This window comes from Dipodomys spectabilis, unplaced genomic scaffold, assembly GCF_019054845.1.
Source record: "Dipodomys spectabilis isolate Male_0828 unplaced genomic scaffold, ASM1905484v1 ptg000001l, whole genome shotgun sequence".
Taxonomy (NCBI): Eukaryota; Metazoa; Chordata; class Mammalia; order Rodentia; family Heteromyidae; genus Dipodomys; species Dipodomys spectabilis.
Window position 1 is genome coordinate 1,666,327 of NW_024870678.1, and position 22,500 is coordinate 1,688,826.

General features: G+C 38.3%; 1 protein-coding gene across 1 annotated transcript in view; it reads right to left on the bottom strand.

Moving 5' to 3' along the window:
• The window catches only part of Pdss2 (decaprenyl diphosphate synthase subunit 2), a 207,303-nt gene that overhangs the window by 68,707 nt on the left and 116,096 nt on the right, over window positions 1-22,500 (bottom strand). Inside the window, exon 3 of the mRNA XM_042670331.1 lies at window positions 19,801-19,999. Within this exon, the coding sequence (XP_042526265.1) occupies window positions 19,801-19,999 (199 nt within the window). The remainder of the gene's footprint in view (window positions 1-19,800; window positions 20,000-22,500) is intronic.

Below are 22,500 nucleotides of genomic sequence, written 5' to 3' on the forward strand. Positions count from 1 at the left end.
GTATGAACTTTTAACAGCAGATCTAGCTCTGGATAAGCAGTGCTCCTTCTCTGAAATTCCAGGCCAGACAGAAGCAACAAAAACATTTTGTTCTCTGACTTTTTCTCTTAATCAAAGTAGCAATCTGACTTAGAAGTTCATAATTTATAAATGACTTGAACTTATAAGTGGCCATACTTCAGAATACACCCCCTTGGTCATTGACAACCATAAAGGACAAAGATCTGGATTTCTTTATATTAACAAACTAAAGAAAGAAAGAGATGATGGAAAAGAAGGCATAGTCTATGAGAGTTAGATGTTTCCTGGCTAGGGTGACTTGCCCTGTACACACATAAATTGCTTTCCATTGTCATGCTTAAAATATTTATTAAGTTTAAAAACTATGAAAACTATGGTTTAAAATTTTAAAGCTGTTATGTCTAATAGCCCACCTAAACTGCTAGAAAAGAAGTCCTAGTTCAGTGTGAAGAGAGATATCATCCTCCTTTAAAATTATAAACATTTCTAGAATGAACACAGGGCTACCAGCCATGTGTAATTTAGGAAATCATGTAATGATTTTAGTTAGTAAGTTAATTAATTAATTAATTTAGTACCAGCACTGGAGCCTGACTTCAGTACCTCATGCTTGCATGGCTTTTTTTTGCTCAAGGCTGGAGCTCTACCATTTGAGCCACATCTTAATTTCTAATCTGATCTTTTTTATTACTTGGTTTATTACCCTAGACATTCGCTTATTTGGATAACTGTGGTAGTTAAATTAAGAAAAGCATTTGCAAATGCCAGGTGCTGGTGGCTCACACCTGTAATCCTAGCCACTCAGGAAGTTGAGATGTGAGGATCATGGTTCGATGCCAGCCGAGCAAAACTCTTATCTCCAATTAACCACCAGAAAACTGGAAGTGGAGCTGTGGCACAAATGGGTAGAACGCTAGCCTTGAGAAAAAGAGCTCAACAACAGGGCCCCAGCCCTGAGTGCAAGCCCCACAATCAACAAAAAACAAAAACAAAAACAAAAAAAGCATTAGTTTAATAACATATCCCCATTTCAGACTGTTTTACATTTTTAAAATTAGAATATACTAATTGTACAAGGGGACTTTGTTGTGATACCTCTATGTATCTAGGATTGCAGGCATGAGTCACCAGCTCCTGGCAGTATTTAAAACGAAAACAGGTCAATCTATGAGTTTATATACAAAGAGAAAACAAATCTGCAAGAAACAACAAAATCATGGTAGCGTATGTGACAGATTATATGTATGCGTGTGAACAAATATTACATATGTGTGAATATATATTTATTCATATATGTATGTATTCCTTCCCCATTCTCCAGTACCCAGGTTTGAGCTCAAAGGCTTTCATTTGCTCGGCTTGCTTGCTTGCCTGGTGCTCTACCAGGCCTTCAAATTTTTTGCTGAGGATGGATTTTTATTCTGGAGATGGATTGTTGTAAACTTTTTAGCCTAGGCTGGTTTCAAATCTCCCTCTGGATTTCAGCTTCCTGAGTAGTTAAACAACTGGTGCTCAGCTGACTCTGGACTTTTTTTTTTTTTTTTACTTCAGTTGGGCTTGAACCCAGGGTCTGGGTGTTATCCCTGAGCAATTCTGCTCATGGCTAGCACTCTACTACTTTGAGCCACAGTGTCACTTTGGTTTTCTGGTGGTTAACTGGAGATAAGAGTGCTGGGGCTTGCTTTGAACCTGTATCCACAGATCTGGTTTCAAATCTGTTTCCCCTGGATTTCAGCTTCCTGAGTGGCTAGGATTACAGAAGAGAGCCACCAGTGTCCGGCATCTGGATTATTTCTAATGAACATTTATTTTCCAACTTTCTTAATTGTTTACATTACTATTATATCTGCTTAAATATATACCATGTGTTTTACCTTTTCTTCCCTGGGAAAGGGAGCAGGACATTCTATTTTTAGTCTTAGAGAGGCTTCAAAAGCCAAGCTATATCCACATACTGATTTATAGAGTATAGTTTTTGTACTACCAAAAATAAGATCAGTAAGTGGTAATAAGTATTCTGTGTAGACAAGTCATGACTTTTTCAATAACTGTGATCCAGGAATACTATCAGTTAAATGCATCTGATGGACAAGATTCAAGAGTGCTGTACATGTTTACCCATCTAGATCAGCAGAGACTGAGCAAAAGAGTGCCCACCCCAATCCAGACATAAAATACAACTAAAGCCTTAGGAAAAAAAAATTACAAGGCAATATGGTTCCATGAGGCTCAATTCAGTTTAAGCTGGGTTAATGTAATAAGGTGGTATAGTTTAACTCATTTTAAAGAGGCTGCTGCATAACTCAAGTTGCTTGGTATATATAAATAGTAGAGCCCATTATAGATTTATAATCCAAAAATTTACTCTTGAAAGGTTATTTTAGTGATAGTTACCAAAACAATGTAGCAGGTAAAACAATGTAGAAGGTAAAAACATGGAGCATGTCAAGTTTTGTCTAGTCTTAACAGCTGCCAACTGAGGAAACAGTCACGGGTGCACATCTGCAGTGTTGGGGCATTAATTCCACACAAATTTATGGCACTTCCCTCACCACCATGAATAGATAGCAACATATGAAGCAGTAAACAGGAGCAAAGGTAAAAGCACTCTTAGGGAAGAATAAATTTTAATTTCCCTCTTGGGAGGTATAAAAGACAGATTCAGCATAAATATGTCTGTTCAAAGAGCTCTGGAATTTGAACATGTCAAGATTTATTTATTTAAGCCTTTAAAATATAATTTTATTGTTATTACTAAGGTGTATATAGAGTCAAGATTTATTGTAAAGCCACAAACATCTTTATTATCCAGAAAGTATCTTACAGAAAAATACTTGTAGAGACAGAAGAAGCTAAGTAGGATGCGAGCGGTAAATCAGAACAGTCAGTGTCTCTCATTAAGTCCTCTTTGCACAAAGCACAGTGTTTAAGAGATGCAAATATAGGCTGGGAATGTGGCTTAGTGGTAGAGTGCTTGCCTAATGAAGCCCTCGATACAATTCTTCAGTACCATATAAACAGCAAAAGCTGGAATTGGTACTGTGGTTAAAGTGGTAGAGCGCTAGCCTTGAGCAAAAGAAGCTCGGGGACAGTGCTTAGATACTGAGTTCAAGTCTCAGGACTGGCACCAAAAAACAAAAACAAAAAGAGGAGCGAGAGTGAGATGCAAGTATAGATGAAAATGAAAGATGTACATTTACCAAGAAAAGCCAGACTGGGACTGAATGAGGAGTAGTGCCCTTCTGAAGATACCAACAATAATATCTAACATTTGTAAGGCACTTTATCATTTATAAGCTGGGTTTAAGCAAACCATCTAGTTCCAAGTGGATTCAGTTCCCAGTGTTCAACCAGAGCTTCCAGATTGGCAGCCTCAGTGCAGTGGTGACCTCTGAAGAACATGGGAGCAGTAACAGTGGCCAAATAAGGGGAAATCTACTCAGCTGCCACCTGGGCACCAATAGCCCAGATGAGCCTGTCTCTGCATATTAATATAAATGAGTAGCTTTGATAAAGCCATAGGTAAAGTCTATGAAAGAAGACTCTCCATTCCTTCCTATCAGATTATGACTAGGTTTAATGATGACAATGATGAAAGATCTATTGCAATAAACACACCACGACTCAGAGGAGCTCTGGAGGAAGCATCTCATTCAGCTGTTTGAAGGGAGTCTTTTCAATGCTGCCAAATGTATGAGGCCTTGCTTATTTGTGGGAGGGATGACAATCTGTTCTACTGAGCTGGAAGTTCTTTCTGGCTAAGCCAGATAGCAGAGAGAAATGGCATTACCAATAGGACAGGTGCAGCATAAACTAAGCAAATTGATAATCTTAATTTTTAATTTAGAACAGCTGATACATTGGTTTAAACTACTGGTAACTTTGTCATAAAATGGTTTCAGAACAATGAATAAACTAAAGTACAAAACTGCAACTGACACAACTTGAAAGAAATAGGTTCACAAGATCAGGAAAATAGTTTAAGTATAAAGTGTTAAGATTTAATTTTATTTGATATTTTATGCAATTTTATATTGTTTGTAATTGAAGCACCCCCTTGGGCTGTGGAGGTTTATGCTTGTGATTCTAGCTACTCAAGAGGCTAAGATCTGAGGATTGTGGTTAGAAACTAGCCTGGAGAGACAAATTGGAAAGACTATTATCTCTAGCCAAAAGGTGAAAATTAAGGTGTGGCTCAAGTGGTAGAATGACAGCTTTCAGTAGAAAAAGCCAAATAGGAGCATGAGGATCTAAGTTCAATCTCCAGAATTGGCACATAAACACACAAATAATCTTTGGGGCAGTGCACGCTACTCAAGCGGTAAAGTACCTGTCTGGTAAGCACAAGGTCCTGAGTTCAAACTCAAGTAACACACACATTTACACATGTAGTATAATGTTGGAATTGACTGCAGTCAATTCCAATTTGATTCCTTGAATCAAATAAGTGATACTGGAGTCAAATTCTTCAAATTATGGAAATCTGCTCTTGGATATTTTTCATGTACATGCTAAGCACATACTATATCACTAAGCTATACCCTTAGTCCTACCTACATTGGCACTAATTCCTCCCCCCTCCGCTCCCCCCCCCCCCCCCCCAGCTTTCTTTTCTTACTATGTATCTCAGGCTAGCCTTGAACCTTCTACTATAGCCTAGGCTAGTCTTGAAGTTGCAATCCTCCTGCTTCAGTTTCCTGAATGCTGGGATTATAGTCATATACAATATACCTAGCTATATGTAGCTTTTAAATAGCTCCATTGCTTAGGACAGTACAGACAAATTTTTAGTGAGCTATCAATATCATACTGAAATTAATGGTATAAATTATAGCTATTTCAAAATAAATGTGAACAGTTATCACTTTGTTTAATCACTAGGCTCAAAATTTGATAGTTATTATTGTTATTATTATTTTTAGGTTGTAGGTCTTGAACTCTGGGCCTGGGCACTGTCCCTGAGCTCTTTAGCTCAAGGCGAACACTCTACCACTTGGGCCACACTTCTGGTTTTGTGGTGGCTAATTGGAGGTAAGAATCTCACAGACTTTCCTGTCTGGGCTGGCTTTGAACCACGATCCTCAGATCTTAGCCTCCTGAGTAGCCAGGATTACAGGTATGAGCCACTGGCACCTAGTTTTTAAGGTAGTACTTGAACAAATGATGCAATTTAAGTGTGGAGTATGCTTTAGATTGCTGAAATATACATGGAAATCTTTTTATCTCCGACAAGGACTGAAGTTCTTGGTTTCTATATTACATTCCTTTTTTTTCCCCTTTCCTTTTATTTGTGGTGAGTGGGGTTTGATCTCAGTTCTCCAAAGTCATGAGGCAGTAAGCCATGCCTCATGCCTACATTTTAAATTTTATTAACAGTATTTTCAAATACATTGCTTGTATTCACTTATGATTTCTATTTTATGTCAGAATCTGGTTCTATGTTGTATATATATGTTTTCTTATATTTCTTAGAGTTGTAGACTATGAGATAAATAGATGTGATGGTGCTTGATCTCATAGGTGATATAATGAAAAAAAGTTGCTTTTGCTCATTAGATAATTCTCTAAGATGCTTCATGAGTCCTTTGATATTTGTACTAAAACATTTATTTCAGTATTTAATGTACTATAAATTCCAGAAAAATTACATGCTTCCTTACTGGTTTGTTAGTTTTCTATTTGGGTTTTTCAAGCCAAATTGTCTGAATCTAGGCAATAATAATAATAATAAATGGCTCTACCATTTATTCATAGCATTACTTCAGGGAACTTACCCTTTTCTTGTGCCTCAGGAGACACTAAATAGGTTAACTCATATAATATAATGAAAACAGTTCTTTCCTAGCTAGTAGAGTAGGAATGAGTATGAAGCCAGCTTGGGTTATATAGTGAGACTTAGATTCAGCAAACAAACCAGTTCCTACTATTTAGTAGGTACTCAAATTATGTTATTTAAAAAATATTTGGTAGTAATTTTGAGAAAACTTTTCTATGCTATTGACCTGAACTTAGAATTCTGAGAGATAGAGTAAGTGGGTGGATGTTAAATGACAATGAAACTAAAGAAAGAAAATAAACCAAGGCTAGTCACTTTAGTGTTCCTTCCAATTTGTAACACTATGTCATCTGTAGGAGTATGACATAGGTTAAGTGGCATATTGTTCAACACATCATAAAAATAAAAGTGATCACAAGAGCATAGCTGAAATTGCTATTAGTAATAAAACACATGATCTAGTATTCTAAGCAGAGAAACTGTCATTAAAAACTGAATATTGAGCCTAGTGTGGGAGCACTTGGAAGATTGAGGCAGGAGGTCCTAAGTTTGAAGCCAGCTTATATACTGAGACTGCCTCAATGTGCTCTCTCTTTCTGTGTCTATCTGTTTCTCTCACCAAAGAAACAAAGCAACTAACCGAGCAATAACTAGGCATACAATGCTTCACGTTTCCCTGATTTCTGGCTGACTTACCTTACTATATACAGTGAAAATGGCCCAGAACAAAGATAATTAAACCATTCTGTAAATGAAAGCAGATAATTTAACTCATTTTCCAAAATGTTTAAAAAGAAACTTCATTGGCCCAGCCATATTTCCTAACAAACCCACTTTAATGTCTACACAGTTTACAATATCAGAAATGACCTGAGGGTCAGGCATTTGTCAGTTAATGACCTGTTGGGCTAATCGCCTTTAGCTTTGCCCTGGGCATACAAGTCCTCCAGTAGGTCATTAGCTGCCAGAAAATGGCTCCCCCCATTCACTATTGCTAAATAAATAAAATTTGCTCCCAGGCTCAAGATCTATAAGCAACTTTGGCTTGCAGTGAATGTTTTCCTTGAGTATTCACAACTCTAAAGATTTAAGAAAATGATGGAAATGCTAAGACTGAAATATTTGAAACAACCAAACTCTAAGTGGCGGTTAATGAAGAGTGCTGATATGAATTCTTTTGACTCTTGAAACCTTCTCTTGTATACAATGTTAGAATTTAGTATCCAATCAAACATAGGAGGCACCAGATGACAAATGCACCACAATTTGGAACTGCATGGGTAAGTTAATTGTTTGGAATTCACATTTTCCCAGCCAAGCAAGATTACAAATGGTGGCATGTAGCAAGGTTAGAAAAAGCAGCCCATAAAAGCTTGGTTAGTTCATTATGTTAGAGATGCCATATACTTGTAATTACAAAACATACCCCTATAATCTCTCAAACAACATTAGGAAGGGGTAGAAGGAGGAAACATTTGTTAAATTATCTTTTTTTTTTTTTTTGGGTCCGGTCGTGGGGCCTAAACTCTGGGCCTGGGCACTGTCCCTCAGCTCTTCAGCTCAAGGCTAGCGCTCTACCACTTGAGTCACAGCACCACTTCTGGGTTTTTTCTTTTTTGCTTATGTGGTGCTGAGGAATCGAACCCAGGGCCTCAGGCATGCAAGGCAAGCGCTCTACCACTGAGCCAACTTCCCAGCCCCCCCCTTTTTTTACAGTTTTTTTTTTATTGTGAAAATACTGAACAGGGGGGTTACAATTACATGGGCAAGATAATGAGTACATTTCTTATCAAGCATTGTAGCCTCCTCCTTTGTTTCCCCTTCCCATTCCTTCCCATGCTCCCCCTGTCCCCCTCAATCCTTCCACTCCCCCCCTCGCACCAAAGTCGTAAAGTTCGTTTTCAACATAATGACTTGTACATCTCATTGTTGCAGTGGGTCCACCTGTATCCCTATTTAAACGATTTGTTTTTCTCCTTCCCCTCCACAAATTATACCAACATCAAATACAGTGAAAGCAGGGGTTATACCGTGGGGGAGGGACATACAAAACAACAAAGAAATAACCTTATAAATGTGTTAGAAACAATCGCATGAAAGAAAAAAAACATTTGAATACATATCTTAGGGTTCATTTCCCTAACATCAACTTATCTGACCTTTTAAAATACATTGACAGTATATGTAGGCTTCATTGTGAGAATCTCATAGATGTGTACAGTGTACTTCATTCATTCTACCTACTTAGTTTGATCTTCATCACCTTTTAGTATCTTTTCCTTCCTCTTCCCTCTGACAGATACCCTAAGACAGTCCCTATTTTAGTCATTTCCTCCATCATCATCATCATCATCATCTCATCATCATTTGAGGCCTAGATTCTACAAATGAGCAAAAACATGCAATATTTCCTCTTTGAGTTTGTCTTATCTTGCTTAACATATTCAATCCATTTTCAAATAACACAACTGCATTTTTTGAATAGCACTACATAATGTATGTGTGTATGTATGTATACATGTATTTATTGCATGTGTAAAGAAAACATTCTATAAATGTATAACAAAACAATACACAACACTTTTTAAAAATCCATTCCCCTTTTGTTGGGCACTGTGCCTATTTCTGCAGTGGCTATGGTGAACAATGCCATAAACATGCAATAAACATGTGGATGCAGGTATCTCTCTTTTATGTTGGTTTATACTTAAGATATGTAGCCAAGAGTGGTATGGTGGGGTAGATAGGTTTTTTTAGTTTTTTCTCTTTGGTTAGTTGTGGGGCTTGAACTCAGGGCCTGGTTGCTGTCTCTGAGCTCTTTTGTGCAAGGCTAGCATCTACCACTTTGAGCCACAGCACCATTTCTGGTTCTCTGGTGGCTAATTGGAGCTAAGAGTCTCAGAGACTTTCCTGCCTGGGCTGGCTTTGAGCTGTGATACTCAGATGTCAGCCTCCTGAGTAGCTAGGGTTACAGCATGAGCCACTGGTACCTGGGTGTTTTCAGTTTTCTGATGAACCTCTGTACTAAATCCCATAGTGGTTGCACTAGTAAATATTCCTACCCTCAGAATAAGAGGGCCCGCTCCCCCTCCTTGCTGTTACCATTTGTTGCTTCCTTAATGATTGACATTCTGACTGGTTATTATGAAATCTTTGTATAGTTTTGATTTTCATTTCCTTTATGGCTATAGATACCGAACATTTCTTCAAGTATTAATTAGTCATTTGTATTTCTTGTGAGAACAGTCTGTTCAGTTCATTTCCCTATTCATTAGCTGGATTATTTGTATTTTTTGGTTTTGCATTTTAACCTTTCGAGTTCTTTGTAGTTGATACTAATCTTCTATCTGGTGAAGATTTTCCCCCATTCTGTGAGTTCTTTCCTGATTCTGGTAATTATTTCCTCTGGTGCGCTGAATATCTTAAAATGCTGACAGTTAAAAGGAAATTTGGTTTAACAAGAGGATGAGTATAAACACATTAGCTCTTTCTTATGACTATATATTTATTTATTTATTTTTGGGTCCGGTTGTGGGGCCTGAACTTTGGGCATGGGCACTGTCCCTCAGCTCTTCAGTTCAAGGCTAGCACTCTACCACTTGAGCCACAGCGCCACTTCTGGCTTTTTTCTTTTTGCTTATGTGGTGCTGAGGAATCGAACCCAGGGCCTCAGGCATGCAAGGCAAGCACTCTACCACTGAGCCACCTTCCCAGCCTGACTATTTATTTTTGAATGGCATAATTTTCATTTTTCTTTTGCAAGAGTATACTAAGTTTTTCTTTAGTGTTTTTCTACTTCAAGTAAAGGTTCTTAGCATTTTTCTCTTGAAAGAAGCAAGGAGAAGGTATAAGGGTGGATTATTTTGTTATCATTGAAAAAATGAGTATCCTTAATTGAATTGTAGGGTCCAGTGACACTGGCACAGAAAACAAACCTTTGGGGGTGAAGGAATAGCAATGTTATGCAAGCCAGCTGAAGACACAGAGGAAGGAATCAGCTGTTCATCACCTAGTATTTTTGTAAAGTTCCAATTCAAGAACTACCCTGGGAAAGATGTTCAGAAAGGCAAAAAGAGAAACAAATAATTCAGCTTTAAAAATATGAATTTCCAGGCTGGGAAGCTGGCTCAGTGGTAGAGTGCTTGCTTTGCATGCATGAGGCCCTGGGTTCGATTCCTCAGCACCATATAAGCAAAAAGAAAAAAGCCGGAAGTGGCGCTGTGGCTCAAGTGGTAGAGTGCAAGCCTTGAGCTGAAGAGCTGAGGGACAGTGCCCAGGCCCAGAGTTCAGGCCCCACGACCGGACCCCAAAAAAAGAAAAAGTATATGAATTTCCCTTCTCTCTGACTTTAAAGAAATAGCTACTTATGTAAGTAAAAATGGAGAGAGTGGGAGAAGCTGATTTAATTAATTTACTTCACTTCTAGGAAGTAGCCAATGCAATTTATAAAAATTGAGGTTGCTAAACTTAAGACTGCTGTAATAGTGTGGCCAACCACGGTATGCGTTCAACTCTACCCATTTTCATAGAAACTCATGTATTTCTAGGGAGTTCACACTTTTTTCCCTGAAGACATTATGATTGTCAGGTACACAGAAGAAATATGTAGGCTTCTTGCTCTTCTTTGTAGTAGTTTCCTGTCTGATAAACATTTAGAAAAATGTCCATTTTGCATAATGTCATTTGCCTTTTCTATGCTAAAGAGATACTTTACAATATATTGTTTTTAGCATCAAAACTGGCATAATTCAGGATTTATAGCAAATTTAAAAGATGTAATTTTTAATATATAAAAGCTGTAATATCTTGCAAAAAATGTAAAATTTTCCTTGTTTCTACTCTACTTTGTATACAATATTATCACTTTTACTTCAAAGATCAAAAAAGTAGCCAGAAAGTGTATTGTCTGTTTAATTTGTGAGTAAATTAGCTAATGGTTAAAAAAAATCCCCAAAACTGGTGAAATTAGTTTGTTTTGGAATTCTGCAAAAATAATTTTATAATAGCATTTCAACTTTTCTACTTAATTGATATAAAGACCATCTCTGTTAGTATTACAATATATGACAGCTCACTTACTTTTTGTACCCAACATTTACTCTAGTCATGAAAATCCAGACTTAAGTATATTGTATATACTACAGAATATAATCTTGGATAAACTAAAGAGAATAAAAGATCTTCAGTAATTTCTACAAGTAATGGTGCTAAATATAAACACAAACTGTCATAATAATGCCTATTTTAGGCTTTTTTTTCTCTTTCCTTCTGGTATTGCAGACCAACTCCAGGGCCTCCAAGTACTCTACAACTAAGCTAATTTTTTTTTTTTTTGTCAGTTGTGGGGCCTGAACTCTGGGCCTGGGCGCTGTCCCTCAGCTCTTCAGCTCAAGGCAAGCACTCTACCACTTGAGCAACAGGGCCACTTTGGGTTTTCTGCTGGTTAATTAGAGATAAGAGTCTCATGGAGCTGGGCACTGGTGGCTTAGGCCTGTAATCCTAGCTACTCAGGAGGCTGAGATCTGAGGATCATGGTTCAAAGCTGGCCCAGGCAGTAAAGTCCTTGAGACTCTTATCTCCAATAAACTACCAGAAAACTGGAAGTGGTGCTGTGTCTCAAGGGGTAGAGTGCTCGCCTTGAGTTGAAGAGCTGAGGGACAATGCCTAGGCCTAGAGTTCAAGACCCATGACTGACAAAAAAAAAAGTCTCATGGACTTTCCTGCCCAGGCCAGCTTTGAACCTCGATCCTGAGATCTCAGTCTCCAGAGTAGCTAGGATTACGGATATGAGCCACCAGCACCCAGTCACTAAGCTAAATCCTTTTTTGGGTCCGGTCATGGTGCCTGAACTCTGGGCCTGGGTGCTGTCCCTCAGCTCTTCAGCTCATGGCTGGCGCTCTACCACTTGAGCCACAGCTCCACTTCCGGCTTTTTTTTTCTTTTTGCTTATGTGGTGCTGAGGAATCGAACCCAGGGCCTCAGGTATGCAAGGCAAGCGCTCTACCACTAAGCCACCTTCCCAGCCCAACTAAGCTAAATCTTAAGCCCTAATAATGCCTACTGTATGATAAGGAAAAATTTAAAGGTTGAATTATATAACATATTATATTTCATTTTCAACATGAAAGTATAATTATATAACTAATAAGATGAACATAAAAATAATAGCAGCCGTTTTATTAAAATTTATAGGCAGTGAAAATTGATATGTATAAATTGAACATATTTATACAAACAAATTTCTTCCTAGTAAACAACATATTTATGCCTTTAGGAAAACAGAGTTAACATAAGGAAATACATCAGTTCTGTATGGAGTACATCTGTTCTGTCCAGTATTTGGAAATATAAATCTTTAATGCTTAATAGAATAGCCCCTAGGAATGACATGACAATGCTCTGGGGTATTTAGACAGGACTCACTCTACCTCCCACTGTCCCATCTGATGTACAATCAAGTGAAAATTACCATGAAGGGGGGAAAAAAAAACTATTGTGCATTTAGTTCTTTGAATGCCAGTCTTCTTACTATATATGTAAAATAACTTTCAAAAGTAGATGACAAAATGTAATTAATATAGTATTATTTGATAGTGGCTTTTAAGTCTAAATAAATACAGAAACCAGCAAAAACTTTTAATGACTAGCTAGAATCTAAATTATAGTTCTTTTCCATTTTACGATATATTAACTTCCCCTTCCCCCAACTATTTAACACATCTCATTTTTAGCCTGATGCTCAAACATTAAAGTTCTGGATTCTGGCATGACCTATCATTGTAGAACACAGTAATATTCTTCCAATCTAAATGAATACAACCTAAGGCAAATTATCATAATGGGTTCAGAGAATTTATGGCTTAAAAAGAGACATTCTGATATCTTTTCATCCAGGTCTGAATACAATACAGTGATGAAATAAGAAGTTCTAGGCCAGGCACTGATGGCTCATACCTATAATTCTAGCTACTCAGGAGGCTGAGATTTGAGGATTGTGGTTCAAAGTCAGCTCAGGCAGCAAAGTCCATGAGACTCTTCTCTCAAATTATGCACCAAAAAGGTAGAAGTGGAGCTGTTGATCAAGTGGTAGAGTGCTAGCCTTGAGCACAAAGGGTCAGGGACAGCGCCCAGACCCTGAGTTCAAGCCCCAGGACTGGCGCATGCATGCACACACAAAGTAATACTAAGAAGATGATAATCAGAGAATTAATATACCAATTTCTATATTTGGAAATACTTATTACCTAAGGTAATTTGCAGACCCCTAATATCTGCAAGGAGGAGCCAAAGGGAGAATAATTGACTTTGCTACTTTTACCCTTGGCAATTATAAATCAGCCCAAATTTCAACAACTGAAGAATTCTTTATCTAATGGTCTACCCTGGGAGAATGGCAGACAAATGTATCATATAGAAAGTCAGACAATCTAGTAGTACAAGGAAATAGGAAATGGATAGAATGAATAAATCATAAAATATTAAAACTGCTATAATAAATGTACCAACTTTAATTACCAAGTTAAATATATAATTCTCAAAGAAAAGGCAGGCTGTTTCTGTGAGAATACAGTGACATACTACAAACAAATTCTGTATTAAGTTCTGTCTGCTTCCTCATTGTTGTGGGTTTATTTATGTTGCCGTTGCTGACAAATTTTCTTTCTTATAAAAGTAAAGTATCACTAGATAGAATTTAACTATACCAGGACATAAACCATATGCAGAGACAAGGAAACAACACTGCCCCAAAACATTTATTGCTATCAACTCCTTTCAATAAAATAACAACAAAAACTATACAATACCCTAAAGGTAGCATTATAATTGACCAACTATAGCTTCTAGAATACTTGTTTAATAACATAAATTTCCTGAAATAAGATTTTACTTTCCTTTAAAAACTATTCTGATGAAAATATTGCCAACAATGAGATAGCACCATTATCAATATTATAATTGATGTAGAAATTTTTGTTCAGGTTAAGTAGCATAGAAGTATATCACAATTCTTTACATTTATAGAAATGAACATTTTTTTGTTTGTTTGGTCAATACTGGTGTTTGAACTCAGGATTTCACATTATTGCTTAAAGTTTTCACTCAAGGCTATTACTTTACTATTTCCAACTTTTAGAAATGAAGGACAAAATTTTGAAAAATATCTAGTTTCAGAAATCATATCTATGTATTAGGTACTTTCTATACATAGCACATAAGAATTATGTTACATATTTTTCTGAGAGGAAAGAGTTATAGTTTTTGTCTTAACTTCTCATTTTTCATATTTTTGTTTAGCTATCTTCTTTTGAATGGGAAGTTAAAGATTATTACCCGTATTTGTACTAAAGACACATACTTAGGTTTTCTTCCTTTTTATTAAACATTTTATATTTTTTATTTTTATTAAACTTTTTATAGTTATATAAGTTAGGTAAAGAGTACATTTCTGCTGGTTGATGATGGCCTACAATCCTAGCTACTCAGCAGGCTGAGATCTGAAGATTGCTGTTCAAAGCCAGTCCGGGCAGGAAAGTCCCTGAGACTCTTACCTCCAACTAACCACCAGAAAACCAGATGTTGAGTGGTGGCCCAAATTGGCAGAATGCTAGCTTTGAGCAAAAAGAGCTCAAGGACAGTGCTCAGGCCTTGAGCTCTTTATTTTTTTGCCAGTCTTGGGCTTGAACTCAGGGTCTGGGCACTGTCTCTGAGCTTCTTTTGCTTAAGGCTAGTACTCTTATCACTTGAGCCACAGTACCACTTCTGGCTTTTCCTGTTTATGTGGTGCTGAAGAATTGAACCCAGGGCTTCATGCATGCTAGACAAGCTCTCTACCACTAAGCCACATTCCCAGCCTCAAAAGTACATTTATTTTTTAACAATGTTACCCCTTCCCTAGTTCTCTCCAGGTTTTTCCCTCCCATCCCCACCGACAAGCTGTATAGTTTAATTTCAATAGTGTCCATAGAGTACCATTTCTGCATTTTGTTCACCCTTTGTCCCTCCATTTCTGTCCCTTCCCATACATTCCCAAAGATATATAAATGAACAAACAGAACAAAAAGAAAAGAAAACAAAAATAGCAAAAAAGCAAAAAAAAAAAACAAAAAACCCTCTTGTTTCCATCTCCTGGAGTTAAATTGGATAAATATTATTTTGTATGATCAGATGCACATACTCATTGCATACTTGAGTTTTTAAGACAGTAACTAATTTTCAATAAAATCTCTGAAATAAAAATGAGAAAATCTTGCCAAGTATTTAAATGAAAGGAACTGGTTCTGAATAAGGGAGATTTGCTTTATCAAAGAGAATTCTTGACTTTCAAGCATTTCAATGACCCCTTACAATCACCTCTCTTTACAATACTGTTCACATGATTTGGACATCACCTATTATGATTAAAAGAGAGCTACTAAAAGCCTAGATCTGTGCAAGATCAATCATAGATCCCTGGATATGGTATCCAAGGCCTTTCACAAAAAGTGAGCTGGCAAAGTATCTTTTGAAATCGACCTGACAAAGCTTTCAGTGACCCTTTGAAGACCAAGGTGCACAAGATCCATGTTTTGGATGAACAGGAAAGCTGTATAGAATAAAGGCTTAGATTGAACAAACAACTATCAAATTCAGTGGGGGAAAAAACCCATATTATGTCCTAAATCCTCATCGAAGAAACATGATAAATGTGAATTTAAAGATGCAGACTTCTGGGGAGACTGTAAAAGTATGGGGCTCATCAAAAAGGAAGGAAGTGCCTCATCAATGTTACTACAGGAGAATCTTTAGGTTGAGTTAGTTGTTGCTTAGATATGATATGGTTTGGGAATTAGCTCCTCTCTCCTCTTTGTAAATCAAGTAGTTCTACTGAAATCCAGTGCCTAATGGAGCAGATGGTGGAGGTCTTAGATTCTGGAACATTTATAGTGATGTTTCTGAATGCAAAACACTGAGCGGATTTCACAGGCTGTGAATCTGATCTGATTTTGATGAGAATAAAGCCTTCATTTTCCCTGAAGTTAAAACACAGTGAAAGGAAAAAAGTATGTGTGACTGACTCAAGCCAGTTAAAGGGAACATATTAATTAAATATTATTCCTACTGAGTAGAGAAGATTAAATGAGTGATTATGTCATTAACCTTGACTGTACTGGCATATAAAACTATTTTTAATCTTATATAAAATTTCATAAGAATAGCTCAAAGTAAGTTCAAACTGACATTGAGAGAAAACAAATTTATATAAAGGCAGTGAACCTTGGTTTCTTTCTTGAAGTAGACTTACATTGAGGTTAATTCTTGACATGTATACCAGGGTACCATTAAACAACAGGTCCAAAATATTCATTCCTCTTAGACTCATGCAAGTCTAAGCCATGCTAGCCATTGGATGTGGATACAGTATGTCACATACAGGTCTGTCAGATCTATATTTCTGGAGGCTTTTTCCTCTTTCCTCTGCAATCAAGGCCCACACTTCCTCATACGTCACAAGAACAAAAAAGTGGACAATACAGGCAGTATCTCCAGGGACAATAAACTACTCTCCTTACTTTAACTTGTGAATGTTAAAATTAAATAGAATTTAATGAGACCCATCAAAGTAATTATACAGAGAGAGAAGAAAGAAATCTACATTGATAAAGATAGAAAGAATGCCTAATGGAGGCAGATTTGTTGTCTCTGCTATTCTGCTTCATATGTCCAATTCATTCTTTTCCCATGTGGATATAAGCTAGATATTATAGGCATCATATTATTTTCTCCCTTAAAAACAAAAGGTGTGTCTCATGAAAAATATGCAGCCAATATTCAAAAGTATGATGGGCTGTAGAATAGAATGACTGCCAGAATGTATCTTACAGGTTTTTGACTGGGATCTTGGCTATGTGCAATACAGGTAGCATTTCCTGGCCATATTAAATTCTGGCACCAGAGCCATTGTATTAGGCCCTGAGTGGTAAGATCTGAGGAGTACAGAACAGTATACAGAAGGAGTCTCATACAGAAGGAGTCTCACTGTAGAATCACTTTACCAACTTATGGATATTTTTACATGAAACCATAAACTTCTACTTTATTTAGACTAAGTCTCTGCCCCCCTCCCCCACCCTTTTTTTTGTCAGTTGTGGAGCTTGAACTCAGGGTCTAGGCACTATCCCTGAGCTCTTTTTGCTCAATGCTGGCTATTTCTTTGGAGATAAGAGCCTCATAGCTTTCTTGTCCAGGCTGACTTAGAACCGCTATCCTCAGATCTCAGCCTTCTGAGAAGCTAATATTACATGCATGCCCAATTTTCATATATAAAGAATGACTCTATAAACTTTCCAGAAAGCAGCTTAGCAACACATCAGCCATAGTAAAAATACATTCATTCATTTATTTATTCATTTATGGGGTTTTAACTCAGGACATTATGCTTGCTGGCAAGTGCTCTACCATGTGAGCTACTGACAAAGCCCTGCATACTTTGGGGATTAGAGTCTATACTTATGCCTGGGTTGGCCTTGACTGTGATCCTCTTTATTTGTGATTCCCTTGTAGCTGGAATGATAGGTATATCACTAGCCCAACTTTTGTTTGAGATGAGGGTCTCCTGAACCTTTTGTCTTTTAAGCAATGATACAATTTCCATCTCTTGAGTAGCTAAGTATTACAGGTATGAGCCACTGGTGCCTAGGTAAAGAAATTTACAGAAATAGTCTGGAATTGAGAAAATTGACATCTGAGGATTTTTTTAAATTGCTGATTATTTTTGAGTAAAAAATAAGAAAACAAGGAATTCGTTAAATATATTATCTAAATAAAAGTATATGATGCAGTCATTAAAATTTATGAAAAATATTAATAGGAAAAATAGGAAGGATATAAAAATCTTATACACAAGGAAGTTCTTATTTTATGAAAAGATTTCTGGTGTTTTTTTTTTTTATGATTTTATTTATTTATTTATTTATTGGGTCCGGTTGTGGGGCCTGAACTCTGGGCCTGGGCGCTGTCCCTCAGCTCTTCAGCTGAAGACTAGAGCTCTACCACTTGAGCCACAGCGCCACTTCCAGCTTTTTTCTTTTTGCTTATGTGGTGCTGAGGAATCGAACCCAGGGCCTCATGCATGCAAGGCAAGCGCTCTACCACTGAGCCACCTTCCCAGCCCTTTTTGTTTTTTTTTAATGGTCAGTTGTGGGGCCTGAACTTGGCCTGGGCACTGTCCCTCAGCTCTTCAGCTCAAGGCTAGCATTCTACCACTTGAGCCACAGCGCCACTTCTGTTTTTTCTGCTTACATGGTGCTGAGGAATCGAACCCAGAGCCTTATGCATGCAAGGCAAGCACTCTACCGCTGAGCCACCTTCCCAGCCCTTACAAAAAGATTTCTATGAATAAAGATACAAATGAACAACATGACTATGGAGAATACATTAAAATATTGACTAATCCACTATTTATAATAATATTATTCTTTGTCTTCTATGTAGTTCTAGGCTAGTTTTTTACTCTTCTGGCCTTAGCCTCCCAAGTGCTGAGATTACAAGCACATGCCACCATACTTGGCTATTTATATATTCTCTATTTTTAATGTTTAACACTATCCTAATAAAATTAATACTTTTTCCCCCCCCAGTCCTGGGGCTTGAACTGTGGGCCTGGGTGCTGTCCTTGCACTCTTCAGCTCAAGGAGAGAACTCTATCACTTGAGCCACAGCACCTCTTCCGGTTTTCTGCTGGTTAACTGGAGATCAGAGTCTCATGGACTTTTCTGCCCCGGCTCGCTTTGAACCGCGATCCTCAGATCTCAGCATCCTGAGTAGCCAGGATTACAGGTGTGAGCCACCAGTGCCCTGCAATTCTTTCTTTCTTTTTTTTTCTTTATTGTGAAAATACTGTACAGAGGGGTTACAATTACATGGGCAAGACAGTGAGTACATTTCTTATCAAGCATCCCTTCCCATCTCATCCTCCCCCCCCCCCCCCCCCCCCGCCCCATATTCTTTCTTTTTTGTTGTTATTTTGGTCATGGGGATTGAACTCAGGGCCTGGGCTCTTTTGCTCAAGGCTTGTGCTCTACCACTCTGATCCACAGCTCTACTTCTGATTTTCCTGGTGGTTAACTGGAGATAAGAGTCTCACAGACTTTCCTGCCTGGGCTGTCTTTGAACCATGATCCTCAGATCTCAGCCTCCTGAGTAGGTAGGATTACAGGTGTGAGCCACCAGTGCCCTGCCACAGGAAATAATTTCATTTGCAATGAGAAAACAAATTCAAAAGTCTTTTACTTTTGGGCAGTACTGGGGCTTTGGATTTGTGCTATACCACTTGGAGCCATAAGCCCAGACCTCTTTGCTTTAAATTCCCCGCCCCCCCCCCCTCCCAGGCATGAGGACCAAACCCAGGGCCTTGCGTGTTCCAGGCAGGCGCCCTTCCGCTGGGCTAAACCCCCAGCCTCTAAAAAATTTTTTGAATAGGGTCTCATGCTTATGCCTGGGCCAACCTGAACCATGAGCCTTCTGTTTATGTTCCCTGTGAAGCAGAAATGACAAACATGTACTACTCCTGCCCAACTTTTTATTGGTTAAAGGTGGGGGGGGGGGGGGCTATGACTTATAAACTTTTTGGTCAATGGTCTTGAACCACAATCCTTCTGATATCAACTTCCCTAGAATCACAGGTATGAGTCCAAGCTTGGATCCTTTTTTTAAAAAACAACAACAACAACAAAACAAGATCTGCCTGTGTAGCCAGACTGGATTTTAACAATCTTCTTGCCTCTTCCTCTCAAGTACTAGGAATTCAGGCTTGTGTTACCACTCTCGGCTCTTCAATACTGTTTTATAGCATATACTAATTTTATCTCACATTGACACAGAGATCATCACCTTCATGGGTTTTACTGGGCATTTACATAGGGGGATCAGGCACCAAGGCACAAAGCCCTCTGTGACTCCAGCAGCCAACCAAAAGCCATACTGGCACAAGCAAAGCTATGAAGGTACAAGCAAACTGTTTTTACCTTGGTATTCTGTAGAAGAGCTAGTCCATTGCAAGCATTTGCTAGAAGAAAGTCTCCACTCAGGATGGCTATTTTATTTCCAAACTGCATGTCTTTCAATGGTCCATCAGATGACTGCAATTCAGTCAAATTTACTATCCCACGATGTACAAGGAGAGCGGTGTGGATAAGTTCCGTGATCTCTGCCAAACTTCTTTGACTAAAACATAAAAACAAGATTTGCCTAAGTGTCAAGAACATTATTTTATCATTGTCAGACTTCAGTGTTCAATAATAAAACATTTCACACATGATTCCTTTTTTTTGAATGGTGATATTACTTTTTAATAAAGTTTTTACAGAGGCTTCTCTGCTGAATAGTTTGGGACCAACAAATAGATCATGATACTTTATTCTCTAAAATGCTCCTTATTCTTTGACAAGTCACTGCCAGTGGAGGGATACCTTCCTCAGTTCCATTTAGATACTTTGTTCTCAGTATACTTCTTTCATGTAAGTGCCACTATGTCCAGCTCCCTCTTTAAAAAAAGTTTTTTATTGTTATTATAAAGGTGACACACAGAAAGGTTATACTTAGGCCATAAGTAAGGTAAAGAGTACGTCTCTTTTTGGACAATATCACCTCTTCTCTCTCTTTCTCCAAGTTTTTCCCTCCCATCCCTACCCACAACTTGTATAATTCATTTTCAACAAAACTTTTTTTTGTTATTTTTGTTGGCCATGGGGCTTGAACTCTGGGCCTGGGCACTGTCCCTCAGCTCTTCAGCTCAAAGCTAGTGTTCTACCACTTTAAGGCATAGTGCCACTTTCGGTTTTCTGGTGGTTTATTGAAGCTAAGAGTCTCATAGACTTCTTGCCTAGGCTGGCTTTGAACCACGATCCTTAGAGCTCAGCCTCCTGAGTAGCTAGGATTACAGGTGTGAACCATGGGCACCCAGATAAAACTTTTTGTTAAAAAATAAATTTTAGGGGCTGGGAAGCTGGGTCAATGGTAGAGCGCTTGCCTTGCATGCATGAGGCCCTGGGTTCGATTCCTCAGCACCACATAAGCAAAAAGAAAAAAGCCAGAAGTGGAACTGTGGCTCAAGTGGTAGAGCGCTAGCCTTGAGATGAAAAGCTGAGGGACAGCACCTAGGCCCAGAGTTCAGGCCCCACAACTAGAGCCCCCCCCCAAAAATAAATAAATTTTAGGGGTGGGATGGGGGAGATGGGAAGGGGAAACAAAGGAGGAGACAACAATGCTTGATAAGAAATGTACTCATTACCTTGCCCATGTAATTGTAACCCCTCTGTATGGTATTTTCACAATAAAAAAATAAATTTTATTGTTATTATTAGGGTATTGTACAGAGGGGTTAGTATTTCACAATTCAGGCAATAAGAACATTTCTCTTTTGGATGATGTCACTCCTTCCCCTGCCTACCCGAGTTTCCCCTTCCTATCCCTGCTCACAAGTTGCATAGTTCATTTTCCACATAATGTATTGAATATTATCACTTCCCTCCCTCCCTTTGTGTTCTCTCTTTGCCCAACTAAAAAGCAGAAAAAGAAAAAAAAAGCTCAAACACCACTTCCATCACCCAAAACAGTAACAATCACCCATCCCCCTGCATTTCCATTTCCTGGAGATGGTTTCTATAACTAGTATCTTAAATGTTCAGAGAAGTTGCACCTTTGTGTTCTTCCCCAATGGGTATCCTCCTTTAGTCTGACCATTTGTGAATGCCTAGAGTCTTGTATCGGTTATCATGTCCAGTTATATTTTAGATCTAGCTTCCACATATGAGAGAAAACATGCAGTTTGTTTATCAGCTTGGCTTACCTCACTTAGCATGATTTTTTCTAGGTCCATCTACTTTCCTGCAAATAACATAATCATATTTATTTTCATGGATTAGTAAAATTCCATTCTGGATATATACCACATTTTATTAATCCATTGAACTGCTGTAGGGCATCTGGGCTGTTTCCATAGCTTGGTTATTGTGAATAGTGCAGCAATGAACATGGGTGTGCAAGTTTTTTTTACTCTATCGTGCTTTGTAATGATCTGGGTAAAGGCCCAAGAATGGTATGGCTTTGTGTATAGGGAAGGGCTGCTGTCCAGAGTGGTTGTACTAGTTTACATTTCTACCAACAGGGTTTTCCCACATATCCTCCACCAGCATTTGTGGTTGGAATTTTTTTTTGGCCAGTCCTGGCTTGAGTGTTATTTCTGAGCTTCATTTGACCAAGGCTAGTGCTTTAGCCACAGCCCCACATTCGGCTTTTTCTGAGCAGTTTATTGGAGACAGTCCCACAGACTTTCCTGCCCCAGCTGGCTTTGAATGACGATTCCCAGATCTCAGCCTCCTGAGTAGCTAGACTACAGGTGTGAGGCACTGGCTCTGGGACACAGCTCCTTATTTTTAATGGAAGTCACTACTATGGTCTTGTTTCTGATTCACTATTGTATCTGGACATGTGCTGGTAGTGATGAGGTAGGTAACTTCCTTGTAGTTCCCAGGTCCTTAAATCAAGAGAAACTGCATACATGCAGCCAAATCTATATCTTCGCCAAATACAAATGTTATTTTCCATTTGATACTATGAAAAGGCTTTTAGGCCTTGAGAGGCGCGTGCGTGCGTGGGTGTGTGTGTGTGTGTGTGTGTGTGTGTGTGTGTGTGTGTGTGTGTGTGTGTCCCGTGAGGCTTGAACT